Genomic DNA, 22513 nt, shown 5'->3' with positions numbered 1-22513 from the left:
TGACCCCACCTTCCCAGAGATGGCACAGGAAGACCACCACAGATGAGCGGCACTGGTGGAGTGTTGCTTCAAGGATGACCTCCTGCCTCCTGCTGGAGAATAGGGCCTCCACGGGGGCAAAACATCACAGGGTTCTGAAGTCCTCCAACAGGCAGATGAACCTGCATCCCTCACAGCAACAGCTGGCACCTCTTATCATCACCCATGTGACCCTTCCTCCTGGCACACCCGGACTTTAGCTCAGGTGTTTGAGACAAGTCTTATTAATATGGAATAATCTCACATTACCTGACTGAAAATTAATTCTGTCCATTTTAAATGACATCTCATTTTAAAGTTAAAACACTGAATAACACTCACAGAAAGGCTGAGCACCTGCCCAGGCCCAGTGCTGGATCTGCAAAGCGCTAACTGCAGTGCTAACTGCAAAGCCATGCTCTTATCCACTACTATCTCAATTTGTAAATTATATATCACTTAAGCAAAAAAACTGAAGTAGAAAATAGTGAACTATGAAAGATATTACATGGCTCTCTTCTGAAAGAAAGTATTCTGTGTTCCCTACCATTTCCACAATACTGTTTCTATTTTTTAATGCAATGCATCTCAAAAGAGATAAAAGAAAACTGCTATATAACAGAGGTGTCAAATATTCACGCTGTACCTATAAGGAAGGGTTTGAGTTTCAGTAATGAAAAAACATTACTTCTATAATCATAGATAAATTATTTTGAAAAGATATGGTGATGTCTTCCTAAAAGGCAAAATACATTTATCTTAGTATAGTTTTTGCTTTTATGAAAGAGAAATTCTATTTCTGGCCAGCCAAAGGAAATATTTTAAATTATTATATCTTTCTTAGAATATCTGGGACTCCATATCCACTTATGCTACAAACTCCCAAGTTTGACCAAATAATGAGTCTTGAAATGTTCAAATTATCATCAAAATGTATGAAAACTTTCAAAATATTAAAATTTCTATGTCACTATTTCCTATCCATATCTTAAAGTTTTGTAGCAATGAGTCAGCCAAAGTACTCCCCTACAGAACATTATGCATGTAAATGAGATTTATAAGATGTTTACATTTGAATCAGTACCAAGCACGCATATGCACACACATTCACAAAGTTATTCTTTCATCATGGGCATTGCTCATATTGTTAACAGGAACAGCAATCAATATATTAACCTTTGTAATTTCTAGATCTGATTACAGAAAGATACATAAATGTACAAAAGTTCATAAAACATAAATGCAGTTTATTAAAGTATTTACATTAATGCTATCATACTATATATAATATGTTACGATATGTAATATTATTATACTTATTATAAAGTGAATGCTCATATAACCACCACTCATGTCAAGAAACAGAGAATTGTCAGCACCCTTGGAGGCCCTCCATGTGTCCCTACTGATGACAATACCTTCCCTCTCTCTAGTAGTACCCACACCTGATTTTTGTAACAGTAATCACCTATTTTTGAAATTTCCATCAATGAAGTTATTCTGTTGTGTTTTTTTTGTTTGTTTGGTTTTTGCAGTACGCGGGCCTCTCACTGTTGTGGCCTCTATCGCTGTGGAGCACAGGCTCCAGACGCGCAGGCTCAGCGGCCATGGCTCACGGGCCCGGCCGCTCCGCGGCACGTGGGATCTTCCCGGACCGGGGCACGAACCCGTGTCCCCTGCATCTGCAGGCGGACTCTCAACCACTGCGCCACCAGGGAAGCCCTATTCTGTGGTTTTAATCTTTCACTTGCTGTTATGTTCATGAGGTTCTTCTATTTTCTTCATTTTCATTGCTTTGTAATATCCCTTTGTATGAATAGATCATAACTGATTTATCCATTCTACTGCTGATGAACATTACCAGCTTGGGGCTGCTAAGTACATTCTTGACCTGCATTCTGTTATATATGTATACATTTCTCTTGAGTACATACCTAGAAATAAAATTGTTGGCTTGTTGGCTTTGCATGTCCTCAACTTAACTAGATGTTGAACCATTTCCCAGAGTAGGTATATTAATTTATAAACCCATATCAATTCATGAGAGTTGTCAGAGCTCTAAATGTTTGCCAATTCATTAAAGTCTGTTAATGTCAGACTTTTCACTTTTTGTCGGTATGCTTGGTGTGTAATGAAATCTCACTTGATCTTAATTTGCATTTCCTTGATGAATAATGGCACAGATTATCATTTCATGTTTCCTCACCATTATAAGTCCTTTGTCCATTTTTCTATTCAGTGGTCTGCATTTTTTTAAATCTACAGGAGATAATTTTAAAATCTACTTTTTATATATCTTGGATATTAATACTTTGGCAAATATAATCTTCCTATCCTTACATTTTCTTTATGATTTTTTTGATGAACCAAAGTTGTGATTTTAATATAGCTAAGTTTATCAAATAGTTTCCCTTATGGTTAGTGCTTTATGTATCTTGTTTAAGAAATGCTTCTCAAACCCAAGATCATAATGATATTATCTACTTGAAGTTTTGTAGTTTTGTTTTCACATTTAGGTCTGTAATCTACTTGGAATTTACTTTTTTTTTCACTCTTCTTACAATATTTTAGATTTTCTTTTTAAACTTATTTTTATTGAATAATAGTTGATTTATAATATTATATTAATTTCAGGTGTACAGCATAGTGATTCAATATTTTTTATAGACTATACTTCATTTAAACTACTATATATAAAATATGTAACTAATAAGGACCTACTGTATAGCTCAGGGAACTCTACTCAATTCTCTGTAGTGACCTATAGGGAAAAGAATCTTAAAAAGAGTGGATATATGTATATATATAACTGAATCACTTTGCTGTACACCTGAAACTAACACAACTTTGTAAATCAACTATACTTTAATAAAAAAATTTTTAAATGAAATATCAACTTTCCAAAGTTAAAAAAAATAAAATTACAAAATAATTACTATATTGCCCTGTGTTGTACAATATATCCTTGTTGCTTATTTATTTTATACATAATAGTTTATACTCTCAATCCCATACCCCTATCTTGCCCCCCTCCTCCCCTCTCCCCACTGGTAAGCACTAGTTTGTTCTCTATATCTGAGAGTCTGTTTTTGTTTTGTTATATACATTTGTTTGTGTTATTTTTTAGATTCCACACATAGATGAAAACATGAAGTATTTGTCTTTCTCTGTCTGACTTATTTCACTAAGCATAAAATACCTTCTAGGTCCACCCATATTGTTGCAAATGGAAGAATATCATTTTTATGGCTGAGTAATATTCCATTGTGTATATATCTATATATCTATCTATATATATATACATCACAACTTCTCTATCCATTCATCTGTTGATGGACACTTGGGTTGCTTCTGTATCTTAGCTATTGTAAATAATGCTGCTATGAACACTGGGGTGCATGTATCTTTTTGAGTTAGTGTTTTCATTTTTGTCAGATACACATACAAGAGTGGAACTGCTGGATCATATGGTAGTTCTATTTTTAGTTTTTTGAGGAACTTCCACACTGTTTTTCATAGTGGCTGCACCAATTTACATTCCCACCAACAGTGTACAAGGGCTCCCTTTTCTCCACATCCTAGTCAACATTTATGTGTAGACTTTTTTTTTTTTTCTTTTTTTTTTTTTCTCTTCTCTTTTCTCTTTCTCATGTCAGTCATTCTGACAGGTGTGAGGTGGCACCTCACTGCAGTTTTGATTTGCATTTCTCTAACCATTAGCAATGTTGTGTATCTTTCACGTGCCTGTTAGCTACCTGTATACCTTCTTTGGAAAAATGTCTATTCAGGTCTTCTGCTTATTTTTTTTTTTTTTTTTTGCGGTACGCGGGCCTCTCACCGCCGTGGCCTCTCCCGCTGCAGAGCACAGGCTCCGGACGCGCAGGCCCAGCGGCCATGGCCCACGGGCCCAGCCGCTCCGTGGCACGTGGGATCCTCCCAGACCGGGGCACGAACCCGTGTCCCCTGCATCGGCAGGCGGACTCTCAACCACCGCGCCACCAGGGAAGCCCCTTCTGCTTATTTTTTAATTGGATTGTTTGTTTATCAATATTGAGTTGTATGAGCTGTTTATATATTTTAGATATTAACCCCTTTTCAGTCACATCATTTGCAAATATTTTCTCCCATTCAGTAGGTTGTCTTTTCATTCTGTCAATGGTTTCCTCTACTGTGTAAAAGCTTTTAAGTTTAATTAGGTTCCATTTGTTTATTTTTGCTTTTATTTCTTTTGCCTTAGGAGACAGATCAAAAAAAAATTGCTACAATTTATGTCAAAGAGGGTTCTGCCTATGCTCTCTTCTAGGAGTTATATGGTTTCAGGTCTTACATTTAGGTCTCTAATCCATTTTGAGTTTATTTTTGTATGTGGTGTTAGGGAGTGTTCTAATCTCATTGTTCTACATGTAGCTGTTCAGTGTTCCCAGCACCACTTACTGAAGACTGTCTTTGCTCCACTCTACATTCTGGCCTCCTTTGTCACAGCTTAATTGACCATAGGTGCGTGGGTTTATTCTGGGCTCTCTATCCTGTTCCATTTATCCATGTGTCTATTTTTGTGCCAGCACCATGCTGCTTTGATTCCTGTAGTTTTGTGTTACAGTCTCAAGTCAGGGACCACGATACCTCCAGGTTTGTTCTTTTTTCTCCAGATTGTTTGCTCTGGCAATTTGGGGCCTTTTGTGCTTCCACATAAATTTTAAGATTATTTGTTCTAGATCTGTGAAAAATATCATAGGTATTTTGATAGGGATTGCATTTAATCTGTAGATTGCTTTGGGTAGTATGTGCTTTATAATAAATCTTGATATCCGAAAGAACAAATCCTCCCATCCTCTTGTTCTTATCCAAGAGTGTCTCTGCTTTTCTTAAACTTTTGCCTTTCCAAATAAACATGAGAATCAGCTTTAAAGATCCACAAAAATAACACAACAAAAAAACTGCAGCTGAGTTATTTTTATGAGATGCTTTTAAAATACTGATTCAATTTCTTAGTGATTATAGGTCTATTCAGTTTTGTTTCGTTTTTGGCCATGCCACACAGCTTGCAGGATCTTAGTTCCCCAACCAGGAATTGAACACAGGCCACGGCAGTGAAAACACCGAGTCCTACCCAGTGCTTTGGACTGCCAGGGAATTCCCAGTTTTGTTATATTTTTAAGGACTCTGTCTTATCTAATTATCTAACTTTTCAAATGTATTGACGTAAAGTTGCCTATCTGCAGTGATATCCCATTTTTTCTTCCCAATAATGGGTATTTGTGACCTCATTTTTGCCTTGATCAACTAACCAATGTTTTATCAATTTTATTAGCCATTTTGAAATATCAATTTCTGGTTTCCTTTAACCTCTCTACTACTTTTCTATTTCCTATTCCATTTACTTCTGTTCTTCATGATTTCTTTCTTCTTCATTGTTTGCTTTATGCTGTTGCCGACTTTCTAAGTTCTTGAGATGGATGCTGAGCTCTGTCTTTCACCACCTCTAATGTAAGAAGTTAAGGCTCTGTATTTCCTTCTAAGAACGGCTTTAGCCATGCCCTATAAGTTTTGAAGTGTAGTATTTTAATTACCAGTCAGTTCATAATATTTTCTGATTTCCATTATGGCTTATCTTTGATCCATAAGATAATCATAAAGTTTCTTCTATTCTAACATAAAAGGATTTTCTACATATCTTTTTACTATTGATTTCCAGCATAATCACATTATGATAAGAGAAACATAATCTCTATGATTTTAGTCCCTCTACAACATATTGAGACTCTATGGCTTAGTACATTTCCATGTGTGATTAAGAAGGTGTAGGGTACAGTGTTTTATATATGTCCATTAGATCAAGTGCTTTACTTGCATTGGTCACAGTCTCTATACCCTTAATAAGGTCCTTAAGACTCAACTCTTCTGGAACTGGCAAATTCCCTAGAGCAAAGGTGTTTTAGTCCCCTGCTTACCAGTCTGGATTCCTGTGTTCCCTTCAGTTTTTTTTGTTTGTTTGTTTTTGTTTTTGCGGTACGCGGGCCTCTCACTGTTGTGGCCTCTTCCATTGCGGAGCACAGGCTCCGGACGCGCAGGCTCGGCGGCCATGGCTCACGGGCCCAGCCGCTCCGCCGCATGTGGGATCTTCCCAGACCGGGGCACGAACCCGTGTCCCCTGCATCGGCAGGCGGACTCTCAACCACTGTGCCACCAGGGAAGCCCTGTTCCCTTCAATTTTACATGGTAATTCCTAATTATTTTGTCGGCATTTTGATGTGATGCTTTTTATATGTTTTTATATCTTATCCAACATTTTGAGTTGCTTTTGATGAGAAGGTGATCTGAATAGCCTAGCCTGCCATTTAAGAACCTGGAAATTCTAGTTCCTGCCAATGTTATCAGCTCTGATTTTTTTCTCTTATCTAATTTAATACTCTTTTATGTGAAGTAATGTAATTCTTCTGACTTCATTTCTTCTTATTGATTTTATATTATTTCAGGAATTGATCAGCGAAGTTTAAATGATCTAAACTCTCCTATCTCAAATATGTGGAATTCTTCCTGGCTAAAAGTTCTCAAAAGCCTGTTTGAACTTACTGACCCTAATCACATCTTTCAAAAGAAATTCTTGGATACCTGCCCTTGGTATAGGCTGCCAAAAGATATTAGCATTCCTAACCTCTGCTACGACACTATCCATTACAAATAAATTTTGATTTGTAGCCTAAAAAAAGCCTATTTGAACTTCTTAATCTTGAAAATCCTTAACAGGTTATAAAACTGTAATATGTATTACAAGGAGCTTGTTAGGACAGATACTCTTCATTGGATAATGTGCTGCTGTTTCCAGTTACGGTGTGGTTGTGTTTTCTGTTGGCTGATAGCATCCTATAACAATGTAGGATGACGTACCATACAATGGAAATAACACAAGGTTTGAAATTGAACTTTTAGGTCCAAATCCCAGCTCTGACAATAAAGCACTAACTGGCTCATGGAAAATCACTTCACCTCTCTGGGCCTGTCTGTTCATCTGTAAAATGGGTTTAAGACCACCTACTCATGGGTTACTTTAAGGATCAAATGGGATCACATACACGTAAGAACGTAGCGTCATGCCCAGCCCAGAGTAAATACCCAGCAGGAGTCTGTCATTGAGTCTGGAGGCACCAAACCCTTAAAGCACTAGAAAGGCAGAGGAAAAATGTTAAATATAAGCTCCATAGTATTATATGAGAGAGGGATTTGAAAGTGCAAATAGCACATTTGCAAATAGCAAAGATACTCTGTACATATATGATAATGTTATGCAAGGAAAAGTATGACTGAAAGAACAATTAATAAAGAAAAATATCAGTTAAATTCTTTGTTTCTTTTTTTCCTGTTTCTGAAATTCTTAAAAGAATGAAATCTCTTTCAGAATTCATAATGCTGGGTTTGGGACTTTTTTGCATTTTGTATGTGTGCAGCTGTTCCTCCACTATAAGTATGCACATCTGCTCATTAGCAGTCCAATATAATTCCCACTGTCTAATTATCTGCAGATGATAGGTTCCTTGTACGTGGGCTAAAAAAAGGATAGCCCTTCAAAACTGGTGACTTACTTTAAAAGACCAACTTAAAAGGGTCAGCACAACGAAGTTCAGATATTAATTTGGCAGTTCAAATATATGAACACCAGCACTTAATTGCCAACTTGATGAGAAACAGAAGGAAAAGAGGATTTTTCTCTCTTCAATTAATATTCCCCGATAGACAGCACCAGGCACTGGCTTCTCTATGGTGCACCTGGAAAGAGGCTATGAAGCAAACCTGCTAAAGTTGGAGCGGACCAGCCCCACCGCAGATTCTCAGGGAACCACACACCTCGAGCGATGCTGCACAGTGAGTGTGGGGCTGTGCTGGGAGGGGGATGTGTGGTCCATGGACACTGAAGGCAGAAGAGTCCTTGGGGTCTCTAGTCTCAACCACGGGCTGAGGAACCACATTAATCCCCTACTCTTGGCTCTGAGGGTGAGGCAGCAAGCCAGGGTGTGTGGTCCTAGGGCTCCATGAAACCAACACCAGAGACAGTGTGGCCCATGGGGACAGCCAGATGAAGCTTCTGAGGACACCTGGGAGCTCCCTGTGGGAGGGTGGAGGGGGGATGTGGGAGGGAAAGGGATGCTGAGCACTGGATTGAGGATGAAGGGTATGAACCAAGCATAGGAAATGATCAAGCGTATTCAAAACGTAAGATGGGGAAAATGAGAGGGAAAGAAATGGAGAAATACTGGGGTTCAAGAGAGAGCAAGGCCCACAAATGGGAGCTGGTGAAATGGCTCTTACACGGGCAGGATGAGGATGGTGGCTATTATAGATGACATGCTTATTCTGTGCCCGGCACGGGGCTCTGCACAACAGACTACATTCCTTCATACATCTTGACGGACACTGATGGGAGAGGAACCGTTTTACAGATGGGAAAACTGAGGTTCGTTCATTCATTTGTTCAGTGAAAAAATATTTCATATGAAGCTTACTTTCTAGAAGAGGAGAGAGTTAATAAATAATAAACAGACAAATCAGTCCACCCTGTGATAAGTGTTAGGGAGAAAAGAGAGAGCAGTGATGGCAAAAGCCGGGAGGAGGGCTGGAGAGCCTCCTTTAGTTAGGGCGGGTCAGCGAAGACCTCTCTGAGGACGTGACTCTTTAAACTGAAGGAAAGGAAGGAGCCAATCACGCCAACAGCTGTGGGCAGATGGAGCAGTGGGTATGGGCCCAGCAAGGGAGCACCTGTGTCTTCCAGGAATTGGGGCAAACGCAGGCCACGACGCAGACATGCGGTGCGTGAGGGCAGGACCTGAGGCTGGAACAGGAGGCGCCAGTCAGCTGATCCCAGGCCGGGCTGCCATGGTACAGCTGGGTGTGTATCAGCCCAAAGAAAAGGCAGCAGAGGGACATACTTGTGTCTCGTGTTTTTGACGGATCACTCTGGGTACTGGATTGGGAAAGGGGCAAGGCCAGTTAGGAGGCGACTGTGGCAGCCAGATGAGAGTAATGAGAGCCACGACCCAGCGGTCAGGCAGAGACAGACAGAAAGGAGGCGGTGAGTGACGTAACGTCCCCAGGCCACATGGCTAGTACGTGGCAGGCCTGGTTAAAGCCATATCCTCTAACCCCAGAGTCCATACTCTTATCAGATTTGATTAAAGCTGTTTTAATTAAGGAAGCATTTTAATTAAGATCTTCAGAGGAGTGACTGGGAGTTCATCACCAGCTTACAGTTGAAGGCAATTTTAGTAAGGATTAGTTCAGCTGTTGTAAGAAAAAAGAAAAAGAAAAAGAAAAGAAGGCCTAGAATGAACCAAAATAACAACAGCTTAAAGAAGTTCTTTCATAATGAGTCCAGCCTGGGATACTGACTCTGGAGCCTTCGATCTTGTAGCTCCTCAGTTACAAGGGTGAGGCCTCCACTCCTGTGGTCTAAGACCGTTCATCACTGCATCCACAAGTAACTTGCGGGAAGGACGAAAGAAGAGGAGAATGGCCTTTCCTCTAAGTGTACCGAACCCGGAATTTGACACCATCACTGGTACTCATGTTCTGGTAGTCAGAATTCAGACATGTGGCTATACTTAGTCATAAGGAGTCTAGGAAATTTAGTCTTTATTGGTGGTTGCACATCCAGCTAAAATTCCAATCCTTCAGAAGTAGGGAAACTGATATTGGGGTCAGCTTGCAGTCTCAGCCAGAAGGCCTCTGCAGAAAGGCCACCACTAACCAGAGCAGTTCCCCACCTGCGGCCCCAGCCCCTGGGAAGGCCGGGAGCTACTACTAGAGGTCCACAAACCCAACTGTGCAGCAGGCATGGCCTAGAGGCTGTGGAATGCGTTATGCATGTAGGCATTTCCATTTTCCAGAGGTACGTGACATTGTGCTAGTTAATAGAACAGGCATTCAGTTTAAAGTGATTAAATTTGCAGTAGCATTTTCATATATTTGCTTTAAAAAGGTTACTAAGGGCACAACTATATCACATGGGGGATCCTGAAAAATGTTTATCTTTAGAAGAGGTCCTCCTAGTCAAGAAGCATGGACCCCTCTGGTGTAGGGGAAAGAAAACAGATTTGGGCTTGAGTCAGAGCTGTGTCCAAATACTGCCAACAACATCAAGCAAGACTGTCAGTCTTCTGGAACCTCATTTCTTCTCTTCTGTTAAGCGAAGACAGTGAACCCCAATTCATAAGATTATGGTAAGGGTTAAATGAAATGATAGGTATAAAGCATCTACCACTAAGACTGGCCCGTAAGGGGTGCTTCCTAAATGGTGCTGCTGTCCTTTCCCCAGGATCGAGGAGAGTGAAACAGGTTGGAATCGAGAAGTCAGGTTTATGGGATCAAGTCAGGCAAAGCTGAGTCTCCACACTGTGCACTTGTGTGCTGTGGCTTGGCTCAAGGTACAGGGTCTGGGCCCTGCCTCCTCCGGCAGGAATAGGAGGACCGAAACGACAGAGTTCATGCACAGAGCATGCTAGGTACAGGGCTACAGAGCAAGCATGAGACGCTGGGATCTTATCTGGTTCTTCTGAGCACTGTGTCAGCAGCAAACGCGAGGAGGTTTCTGCCCACCAACCTCATCACCATCACCGCCAGCAGTTTCATCATAGAACGAGAACACAAACAGTTGAAATCTTTCCAACTAGCAGGAAGTACAAAAGAACCTTTGTGGGTAGAAAACCCACCCTTTAGTAAGCAGAGGGTAAATATTTTCCCACAGAAATCACGGATATAAAAATAACTAAATAAAACGGGTAAAGCTGTATTGTTGTGTTGAGAAGAACACAACGACAAAGCGGCCACCTGCATGGTTCTTGACGTTTTCAAGTGATTTTCACACAATTTCATTTCATTCTTACGACAACCCAAGGAGTACGCAGGATAGATATTACTACCCCCTTTTTGTAGATGAGAAAACAGAGTTCCAGACTGAGTAAGTATCTTGGTCAAGGTCGTGAGGTTGGGAAGAGGTCCTTCTGGAGCCAGAACCCAAATCTAAATGTCGGGCTCTGCCATGCTGTCTGGAGACCGGGGGAGTTTGGGGACCACACGGCCAGGAAGGGGCACGCTATCCTTAGGCGGCTGGAGGAACTGTATTTGTCCCGTGAGTAAGAAATGCCAGAAGAGGACGCATTAGCTTAAACAGTGGTATCTGAATGCTTCGGCAAAAGCAGAGGTTTCATGGTAAATTCAGAGAAAAGACTATTCCGTTTACTGGCCAGTCGTCTGTAAACTTCACCTGAAGCGAATCCACGGAGCAGTACTCTCTCAGGACTCACTGCCTGTTGGCTGTGGAATAACGGGTCTTGGGCCCCCTGTCACTTTAAAAGCCCACACTTTCTGATAGCTCTTACCAGCTCTGCTCCCTTCAAACTGGTGGACCATGGGGATTTCCTCCTTTCCACTGGGACAGATACTGTGAGAGCTGCTTTAGTAGCCTGAAGCAGGGAAGAACGTGCAGGATTTTCTCTGTCTGGTCTATACCGTGAAGATCTGATTTAATTGAAAGGGAACTTAAGCTTAAATTCTTGCTGTTTCTACTATATTAGACCCTTGTCATTAGCAAGAACCCCACATTTGCTAATACCACTCAAGGATATTGCTTCTCCCACAAAGTGAGGTAAATTATAACTAAAGATTTTTAGTGGCCCCTGCAAATCCTTCATAACTTTATAAACAAGGCAGTAAAGCCTTTCAACATGCTAATTAAAATACATTTCTCTCGAGGCCTATTGCTGTTGAGAATCTTGTGTGTCCGGGGCGGGCCTATCACCACATCAAAGATCAATGCCATCTCAACTTTTCCTTAAGTTTTGTCTTTTTGTTGATAAGTAATTCTGGTACGGGTAAGAGCATTCTTCAAGCAGGTGGAGGAATCACTCACTCTGTTTCTGAAAAGAACCTACAATGGACTACTGCTTCACAGACCAGAGTCTCCACCAAAGCCAACATGCTTCTGTCCTTACAAACGTCCATCTTCTGAGTAAGAGTAATCAGTCCTACACGCCTCTACTTCCCCCACCTGCCCTACTGGGTGCTTTTCTTTTCTGGGCCACTTTTCACTGTGAAATGTGGTAAGAGTCATCATGGGACTTCAGGTAGAGAATGAAGAAGTTGTGTTCAGATGGCCAAGTTCACCTGCAGCTCAGCTATCTCCTGCTGCATGCCCATCCTTTAGCAAGTGGACTTCAAATTCTTACCTCAGAAAAATTACAGGATTACACGTTTTAGACCTTCAGAGTTCCCTGGAAATATTAAATCCATTGATACCAGACTTCTTATGAACTTACATTTTTGCTTTTAATCTCCCAGGGTTACAATACTTGTTTTAATTATTTCAGGTTAACATTTTCATCTGTGATCTTATACACATTTATGTGAATGCTCATTTGATCTCAGTTTATTGGGATTTAACTATTTTCTTCCTATAGAAATGTACCTTCCCTGTGTGTTAACCAAAATGTTACTGCTGCTTATTCCAGACCACTTAGTGATCTAGCACCACTTAGCAGACTACCTGGCAAAAATAAATGTCATTAATGAATGCTTGTCTTTCACAATACTTCAGAAATATTGAAAAGGCATCTGATATGTTCTCAGGCCATATGTCCCAAATCCTAAATCCTAATTCTGAATTAGCAAGGAACCTCCAACAGGTCTTGAAGAAACAATTTCTAGTGTCCGCCCCTCGGTGTCTGAGTCAATGTTAAAACCATTCAGATGGCTTCAGACCTCTAGATGAACACGGTTAACTAACAGTTACTGAATATAATGATCGAGCATAATGCTCATTGTTTAAATTGAGGTAAGTGGATTAGTTAGGGTTTTTGTTGTTGTTGGAAGTAATAGAAAGCCAACAAACTAGCTCAAGTTAAAAAAAGGAAGGGAATACCTAGCAGCTCTCCTAGCTTGAAGAGCTCACGGGAGAGCTCTCAGAATTGAAGGAAGAGCTGCAGGAATGAGGAGCCTCAGGGCCTCAGCGCCTCCTGAGGGTTCTCTCCTCCCATCTCTCATCTCTCAGCATCTCTGCTCATCTTCCTCCCTCGCTTCTCTGGTGGGCACGTCATTCCCCATACAGAGCACCCACCCCGGCAGCTGCAACAAACTGAGAACATACGACAGTCCCAGGGAAGGACTCTAGCTGGTTCTGCTTGGGTCACATGCCTGTTCTTTGGATCAAACATTGTTGACAACAGGAAAAGATACTGATTGATCAGGACTGGATCATATGATCACTCCATTGGCGCTATTTCCAGAAGGGTCCTAGGAAACCCTACCTACAAGGCAGAAAAAGATTGTTACCATGGCCCATTACACTGAACTATCTAAAAAGGTAATTCTAATAATAATGCAGGAAGATCAGATATCTTGTGATTTAATATGTGTGATTGTATACATTACATGAAGCACTGCTCTAAGCAGAAACAAATATACACAAGGGCAGAAAAACTCTCCTCCTACATGTATAATCTGTCCAAGATATCCGTGTAAAAAATAGGTCACTCGACATTCCAGTCCCATTGTCTGTGACCCCCATCATTCCATCATTACCAACTTCATCTTCTGACTCATAGAATTGAACCAGATGACCTCTAAAGTCTCTTCCAGTCTATGAGCCTGTGAACACCTTGTTAGGAAAAAAAAAAATACCTCTGGAAGAACAGCACATCAACCGGTTACATTATTGGACAGTGTTATGGGCTAACGTGTGCCCCACCCCTCCCCACACTTCACATGTTGAAGCCCTAACCTCCAGTACTTCAGAGTGTAACTTCATTTGGAGATAGAGACTTTAAAGATTAAGATTAAATGAAGTAATTTGGGTGGGCCCTAATCCAATTTGACTGGTGTTCTTATACAAAGAGGAGAGCAGGACACAGACACACACAGAGGGAAGACTGTATGAGGAAAAGACAGCCATCGACAAGCCAAGATGAAACCAACCCTGCCAATGCCTTCAACTCAGACTCCCAGCCTCTAGGACTGTGAGAAAATTAATTTCTCTTGTTTAAGCCACCCAGTCTGTGATACTTTATGATGGCAGCCTTAGCAAATTAACACAGATAGTAAACCAAGAATTTCAAAGAGGACTGAGGCAAAGTTGAGACAAATCTGATCCATGGGATGGGGAGAACAAGAGGTTCTCCTAAAGTTCTTTTGAAGGTGGAATTCCCCTGAGATTCAGGGGCCAGAACTAGTGACCTAATAACTGAGGTGTGCTAGTAAAGATGTGATAAAATGGGTAAGATATTCAGAGAAGTAAGGAGAGAGAAGTGGATGACAGACTTCACCCTCTTTGAAATTTTGCGGGGGTCAAGCATAAGGTGGTTGTATCAGGACGCGGCATTACAGGTGGCCAGGCCAAGGCCACATACCCGGCCTTGTGGGCCTGCGGGGAGCCTGTCTCCTCCATGACTTCAGGCTTGCCTGGGCTCCTGATAGGTGTCTCCACTTAGAACTTTGGAGCCCTCAGCATCCTGCCTGACCCTCAGCTTTGAGAGCCAAGAGGCTGAATGGCTGCTCCATCTGGACCAGAGGCTTCCCAGCATGAGTTCCTGGCTGTCACGACCCTTACTTCTGATGCTCACCAGTCAGTTTCCCTTTGAGCCATGCGTGTCTAAGCCATTAGGCTTGCCGTTCTCATATGATGTGACAGTCCAGCAGTCCAAACGGGGGTGGCATCAGAACCTTCCGATGACAGTACTCTTGCCCTACCAGTTCTGTACCTCCCCTGCCCCATACCTCACTGCTCTCCCACCAGGGACTCATCTCCCCATGTCAACCAGACTTCACTGTCATGGAGAGCCTGCTCCTGGCCTCCTTCCCGGCCTTTACCCACCCTGCTGGATGTACCTGGATCCTGGACCTGCCTGACCCTGGCTCGTTGATCATTTTGCTGTTCTTGCCTTAGCTCTGACCTTTGCCCTCTGGCAAACCACCCTGGCATTAAGTGGAACCAGAACTCAGGACTCACCAACCTATGCTGCTGGGGTCTTGGTAAGGTCCCACCCCAAAGCACAATGCACATTTGGAAAAACACATCCATTCATCAGGAAATAGCCAACATGGCGTACCCACTCCCCCCAGATCTGACACCAAAGGGAAAATATTTCCATTAAATAGACCGATTGCTAAATGAAAATCACATCGGATATACAGGACTTTTCAGTCCATAAGCCTCACAATATCAGATCATCACACTGGCAAAGCAGTGCTTGTAAGGCTGTTAAGATGAAATCCGGAGATTACTCCATTACTGAATATTACAATGATATTTGCCAACATGAGATTTTTGCTTGTGTGTGCATTCAAATAAAACTCCTGACCACCACTGTTTACAGCCCAAATATATTAATATCTCATATAATAAATTCCGAAGAAGACAAATGAAATATTTAAATAACCCAAGCATTGTAGAACCACTGAATACTGCATTTTACCTTTATGTTCTTTTTTTTTTTAAATCACCCACAGACATTTAAAAGGAAAAAAAAATGGCTGATAATGTCAAAAGATGAGAAAGGCTAAATAAATTCAGGGAAATAAAGGAACCATAAATCAGGAAAACTTTGGAGCTGCTAGAAAGACACTTTAATTTTGTAGACAAAAGACTGCATTAAGGAGGAATAATGCAATAATCAAAGGTGAACGAATCTCTATTGTCTGGTGTCTTTCTCTGTGGGAATTTTCCCACCCCTGACAGCTGTAAAGGGGGGAGGGGCGCAGACAGTGGCTGTGCCTTTATTCTCTCGCCCTCTTTCTCCCCAGCCCCTCCCCGTCTCCGTCAATAAATGTCTGCAATCATATTCTTGAGCTCCTGTGTGATTTCAAGGTTCATCTCTTCCATGCAGTTCAAACACTAATTATCCCAGCTGTAATTAGTAAGATAATTAAATACTGGCTCACTCATCTACCTTGGGTCGGGTCGTGATTCTCCCAGAAGACCTTGAGCAGCTCCTCAAAGCTGATGCGTTCTGGCTGGTATACCACTCGGACTACTTCTGCGTGGCCAGTTCTTCCTTGAAAGAAACAGAACGTACAACCCAAATTTACTGACAACATGAATTTATGACAAGTTATTTGTTTCCAAAAAAATCACTAGACTAAGGCTGAAATTCTTCCCTCTGAAGGCAGGGTGGGAGCACAATCGTACTTTAATGCTTTCATCCTAAGTCTCTGTCGCTGGTTCTTTCTCCATAAAAGCACACGGTTGCCCTCGAGCAAGTTTCCTGAGGGTGATGATTCCTCTTCATTGTGTTCTAATTTTGTTTTAATTCCATGAGAAAATAAACTCAGGTTTTCATTTTTCTAATCTCACTCTTATGAAACCTTATGGATCCAACCTGACATGGTGCTAGAGATTTGAAACTGCAAGGGGAACGAGCCAATTTATTTTTATCATCCCCCCCTTCTCTGTACATAGTAAGCTCAGCTGCACTACAGAGGGAGATGGTGCCAGGTACAGAAACCCAAGAAAAAAACAGGCTTATAACTCGTTCACATTAGATATATTCGTTAACAGAGAGACATATTTGCTGTGCTGTTAACACTGAGGCGAGGGTCAGATTCATATACCCAGCAGGACAGTAAGTGTTTTCTCAGCCTAATTCGTCTCAGTGGTGAACAACTACTGTAGCAAAAGCCTCTCTGCAGCCCCCATTGTTAGCACACTCCCTTCTCAAAGGTGGTCCCCAAGGTTCTAAGGATCAGGGAGGCGGGTACTTGCAGTACCACTTGCACCTGTGGAACTCATGCCCTCTCTTATTTTACAATGTTAGAACATATGGTAAATAATAGACCCCTCCATACTAACATCATCTCTGTGTTTAAATTTGTTCTCCATCTCTTTCCGTCACCTTGTGTGTAGTAAAGAATTTAGCCTTGCCCAAACAGGCAGCTGGCCTCTGCCTTGGCTCTGGTAGGTAATCTAGGTCATACCCGATAGGAGTGTCCTCATTTAGAGAGGCCACACCTATACTCTTAGGGTGGGGCTAGCCACACTGAATCTCAGGGTAGGGCTGCCAACAGTCCTAGGGTAGAGGCTGCCATGTCGGAAAGACCAACCATGTGACTGAGGGTGGCGGCTTTGGGTAACACAGTATCGGTTGACCGAGAGCCTGAGTTCAACCATGTGGGCAATCAATCAATCATACCTACGTAACGAAGCCCCAATTAAAAATTCTGGACACCAAAGCTTGGGAGAGCTTCCTGGTTGGCAATACTCTGCATATTGTCACACATGGAGGCCAGGAGGGTAACATATCCTGACTGCATGGGGGATGACACAGAGGCTTTGCACTGGAACCCTTCCAGACTCCGCCTATGTGACTCTTCCTTTAGCTGATCTTGATCTGTATCCTTTTCATGTAATCAGCTATAACTGTGAGGATAACAGCTCTGGACTTGCGTGAGTCCTTCTAACAAATTATCAGACCTCCCAGTGGTTTGGGGAATCCTTTGAACTTGCATCTTAGTTTGCAGAAGTGTTTTCCCCTATGTTGGTAATCTCACCTTAATTCTTAAACCCTCCAATTGTACACGCAGGGAAGGTAGAAATCCCCATTTTACAAACTGGCAAACAGGTACATATGAGATAGATTTTCCCAAGGTCATATAGCTAGCAAATTTCTGGACCATAACCTGAAAAAACACCTTCTGACTTCTCGTCCAGGGTTCTGTCCAATATATCAAAGCGAAGAGAGCAAAGGGAACATGAATCCAGAAAAGGAGAGAGATCTACTTATTATCTTTAGTCTTCCTCAGCAGTTAAAATTTCTGATTGTAGAAACGATGATTTGCAAACAATATGAAGCTTAAAAAATGTGCAGAAATATAGAAAAGAAAAGAAAAATCACCCATACTCTTACCACATAAGTACTATCAATACTTTTTACGCACTTCTTTCTAGATATGTACGCGATACATGCATACACAAAACACACACAAACTCGCACCGTGACACAGTTTGTTTTACTGTAATCACTGCATCATGCTTTTTCCACTTACCAGCATATCGTGAGTGTTTTCCCATATCACTGAAATTTTTATGAAATACCATTTATAATGACTATATAACACTCCAAAGATGGCCATACTATTACTTATTCAATCATTCCCTGTCATTGGACATTTGTATTGAATCCTATTTTTATCTATGAATATAAATATTTTTTCTACATTTCTGAGGCTGCCTCTAGCCTTAGTTATATATGGGAATTTTCTAAATCAATGTTTATGAACATTTTAAAGATACTTGATACCTTGTGCTAAACTGCTATTCATTAAAGTTGACCCAATTTTCTCTCCCCATTGGCAGCATATCTGAGGGTCAGCCTCAGTCACCATCACAATGTTGTTAATCCCTACCAAATGTATAGATGGAAGATAATATCCTATCATTTTATTTTTAATGAATTTAATTATTAGTGAGGTAAAAAATGTCATGCTTATTAATAATTTTAATTTTTTATTTTCTCTAATTTTTGTTATGTCTTCTTTATATTGGGTTATTAATATTTTATTCTTAATTGGTCAGCCTACATAATTTTAATTCAAATACTATAGTCATGTAAGTTAACATCTAAACAGATTTTATGCTAATAGGTGTTAAAAGAATGATAAGGGAATTATGGGAAGAAGATTCATTAAGTATAATAACCATGTTATTGCGAAACCATTTTTGATCTACTTTAAAATCTTATAATTATGTTTTGAAATGTTTAAATGAATGATTTAACTACATAACTAGTAAGATTGTCTGAATATTAAAAATGGCAACAATGTGTTACAAACATGACAAAGAAAATTTGATAAGAAAAGCATTGGAACCACACTGGAAATATAGGCAAAAGATGTAAACAGGCAATACACATTGGAAAAAATAAATGTAGATCCAGGCATGAAAAGTTCTCAACATTTCCAGTGATCAAAGAAAAGCAAACAAATGTATATTAAACATTAAAACACCATCTCTTACTCATTTCATTTTGCAAAACTGCTTAAAATTGTGCCTAGTGCTGATGAGGACACTGTGAGGCTGGCGCCCTTACTTTGGTGGTGACACTGAAAATGACAGCACCCTTCTGAAACCCCATGGGCATAAGAAGCAAGAGCCCCAAAGACTAAGATTAATTCACCTTGATTAAGTGACCCAGGAAATCAACCTCAAAGATATAAACCCCAAATAATAGAAAAGACATACACAAATACGAAAATTCATTCCATCATTGCTACAATGGTGGAGTACTATAAGAAATCCAAAAGTCAAACAAAGAAGAAACAAATCATGGTACAGCCACGTGATGAGATATCACGCAACTATTAGTTATAATCCCAAACCCTAGTAAAAGCTGCTACGAGTTACTGAACACTGATAATATGGCAGGCACTTTACCTACTGGGTGTTCTTCAATGCTCATAATTCTCTTTTCCAATTTTTCTCTACTGAGGTAAAATACACACAACATAAAACTTAACAGCTTAACTATTTTTAAGTGTACAACTCAGTGGCGTTAAGTACAGTCACATCACTGTGCTACCATCACCATCATCCACCTCCAGAACTTTTTTTAATCTTGCAAAATCGAAACTTCATATCCGCTAAACACTAACTCCCCAATTTTACCTTCCCCCAGCCCCAGGTGACTGCCATTCTCCTTCTGTCTCTGTGAATTTGACTCCTCTAGGCACCTCATGTCAGTGGAATCATATTGTATTTGTCCTGTTGTGACTGGCTCATTTCATCAGCAGAATGTCCTCAAGATTCACCCATGTTGAAGCACGTGTCAGAATTTCCTTCTTTTTTAAGGCTGAATCACATTCCATTGTTTGTATGTGCCCCATTTGGTTTATCCATTTATCTGTCAACGGACACTTGGGCTGCTTCCACCTTTTGGCTATTGTGAATAAAGCTGCTATGAACATGGGCACACAGATGTTGCTCACAACAATTCTACAACAGGGATGCCATCCCCATTTTACAGGTGAGGAAACCAAGGCCTCTCCACAAGTTTTTTCACATAACATCCCACAGCCGGTAAGCGGCAGCCGACCAGGTTTCAACTGGAGGTGCAAGGTCTGGCTCGTTCTATGACCCCAAGCTGGGCTCCTGAATGTAGACACCCGAAGTCATCGAGTGACAGCAAAATGTCACGCAGGCAGTGGCCCAGATGAGATGGAGGTAACTGACATCCAGGCTGTCAAGACTGTTTTCCAGGATTAGGCTCTTCCTTCATGGTTGCAGTATGGGGTCAGGAAAGATTTCCACTCACCAGCACACACTTTTAGACATAATCTGCGCACTGACATTATTTGTGGAGAGGTTTGGTTGTTTAAAAGAAACTACTACCATTAAAATTCAGGATCCATCTGCATTGACAAACAGTGTGGAGAAGCCCTTGTCAAACTCACCTTTAAGTTTCTTTATTTTATCTCTCCAAAGTACAAGAGCCTGTATAAAAATACACAGTGCAAATGATCAGAAGGCTTAAGGGGCCAGGAACCACTTACAGAAATGCCCACACCTCCAGGAACTCACCAATGTGTTAGGCTAATTTGATTCCCAAGACCAATCTGCAAATAGTTTCTGGTGCTTCCGAAGATAAAAGGCTATATCTTAAAAATACTTTGAGCTGTTTCTTCACATAACATCGTGCAAACAGCATGATAGATGTGATGTGCAAATGTGCTTGTTAACAGTTCACAGCAGTGTTATAGGTGCTTTAACACTGTCATTCAAAAATACCTTGAAAGGAAAAACGCAAAGGAAGAATGTCTTCTCTGAGCATTTCCCCCGTGTCACTTTATCTCATGACTCCAAAGGGAGGTGAAGGAACACGGAGGGGTAGGCTACGGTCAGTCATTCCTTACAAGACAAAACATCCCAGAAGACCCACACATGGCAGTGTTCTGGGGGCAGAAAAATCACACATCTAGAGTCAGCTAGAGCTTTGTGGAAGCCAAGTCATCCACAGAACCAGGTGTTTTTAAAGAGAACCCCAAGACAAATCAGCCATTTCTTAAAGACCTGTGTGACAGCGTTCCATCCCACGGGGAAAATGCAATCTTCAACTCTTCCAGGTCACCATGATTAATTTTTACTACCGGTGGGCTGGGGAGAAGAAGAGAAACCAGGGAGGTGGCCTACCCAGCAGATGAGACCGGAAAAGAGGCCAGGAACTGGTGAGACAGGAAGGCAGGGGGACGATAGCAGGGGGCAGTGTTGTACTCTGGTGAGAAGCACACACTCGAGCCAGGCTGCCTGGGCAGTGCTCTGGCTCTGCTACTCGGCAGCTGTGTGACCTGGGCAGGGCCAGGGAGGGAGGAAGACGCTGGTTCAAATCCCAGCTCCTTGGCTATGAGCCATGCCTTACCTAGGGGGCCCACGCCCACTATCAAAGGCCCTTTATCTACTTTACCACTTGATGCCACGGTTTCCTCATCTGCAAAATGGGGAGCCAGAACCGTGCCTGGCACACAGAAGTCTAAGTCTCTATGTCTTATCATAAGCTGAATTATTAGAATTATACTCTACTCAGCTGTGATGGAGTGGGAAAAGATGAGAATTAACTTAACTAGAAGTAACTTAAGCCATAGTTCTAACAAGTAGTTTAACACTTTTTTCGACTGTGACCCAGGGTCTCCTACTATTTCAGATAGGAATAAAAAATAACCTCTGTGACAGAAGAGTCATAAAGATTAAACGAGGTCATATGTGGTAAAGTTCTGGGGAAAATGCCAGCTCTCTATACACAAATGTGACGCTTCTATTGTTGTTACCCTTTTATGTTTCCTTAGCATGGACCCCTCCCCATAAGGACTAAACTGCAGGAGAAAACACATGTATCTGTAAGTGGATACTTCTGATCTTATTTATCCATTCGACTGATAGAAATATCAGTCGAGTGTCTACAACCACTGACCGGGTGCTGAGGTGTAGGCCCAGCCGGCGCCTTCTGACCCCAGTGGGGACTGTGGTCTGGCCTTCGTCCACACCATAAAGGACCCAGATTCTCACTCTTTTGATGAAGTGTAGCGTGGTAGAGAAACACTGTGTTTTTCAAGTGTGAGTCCCCACTTTAGAATCAGAAATAAAAGGACAGGGGTTTAATGAGAGGGTGCTTAATTTGGATAAAAAGAAACTTCCAGAAACAGGGCTCCAGGAGCAGAAGCTGAGGCTGGGATCTTGCCTCCCTGGAGAAGCTGTGTCCTACCACACTGTGGCTGTCGACAATTTCCTTCCTACGAGAACCTCTGTCTCTCAGAGTCGGTGTAGCCAGGAGACAGCACAGAGCTGCCGAACTGAGACGAGCAGAAGCGTCCACTGCCCCCTGGGCTGGGACCCTGGGAGGCCACCTCCCTCTGGTCAGAGCCAAGTGACTGCAGGTTGGTGGGCAGCAGTGATGGGTGGCCAGCATCCCACAGCTAGCACGCTGAGCGGAGCGAGCGAGACTGGAGGTGACAGCTACACTCCAAACTCTCT

General features: G+C 41.7%; 1 protein-coding gene across 2 annotated transcripts in view; it reads right to left on the bottom strand.

Annotated features, from left to right (window-relative positions):
* The window catches only part of MSRA (methionine sulfoxide reductase A), a 376781-nt gene that overhangs the window by 111956 nt on the left and 242312 nt on the right, over nt 1-22513 (bottom strand). For both annotated transcript variants that reach the window (XM_032636338.1, XM_032636339.1), the window contains one exon: nt 15948-16052. In XM_032636338.1, the coding sequence (XP_032492229.1) occupies nt 15948-16052 (105 nt within the window). The remainder of the gene's footprint in view (nt 1-15947; nt 16053-22513) is intronic.

Source organism: Phocoena sinus, chromosome 6 (assembly GCF_008692025.1).
Source record: "Phocoena sinus isolate mPhoSin1 chromosome 6, mPhoSin1.pri, whole genome shotgun sequence".
Lineage (NCBI taxonomy): Eukaryota > Metazoa > Chordata > Mammalia > Artiodactyla > Phocoenidae > Phocoena > Phocoena sinus.
The sequence above is the reverse complement of the archived record's forward strand: the minus strand, read 5'-3'. Positions and strand labels throughout refer to the sequence as shown.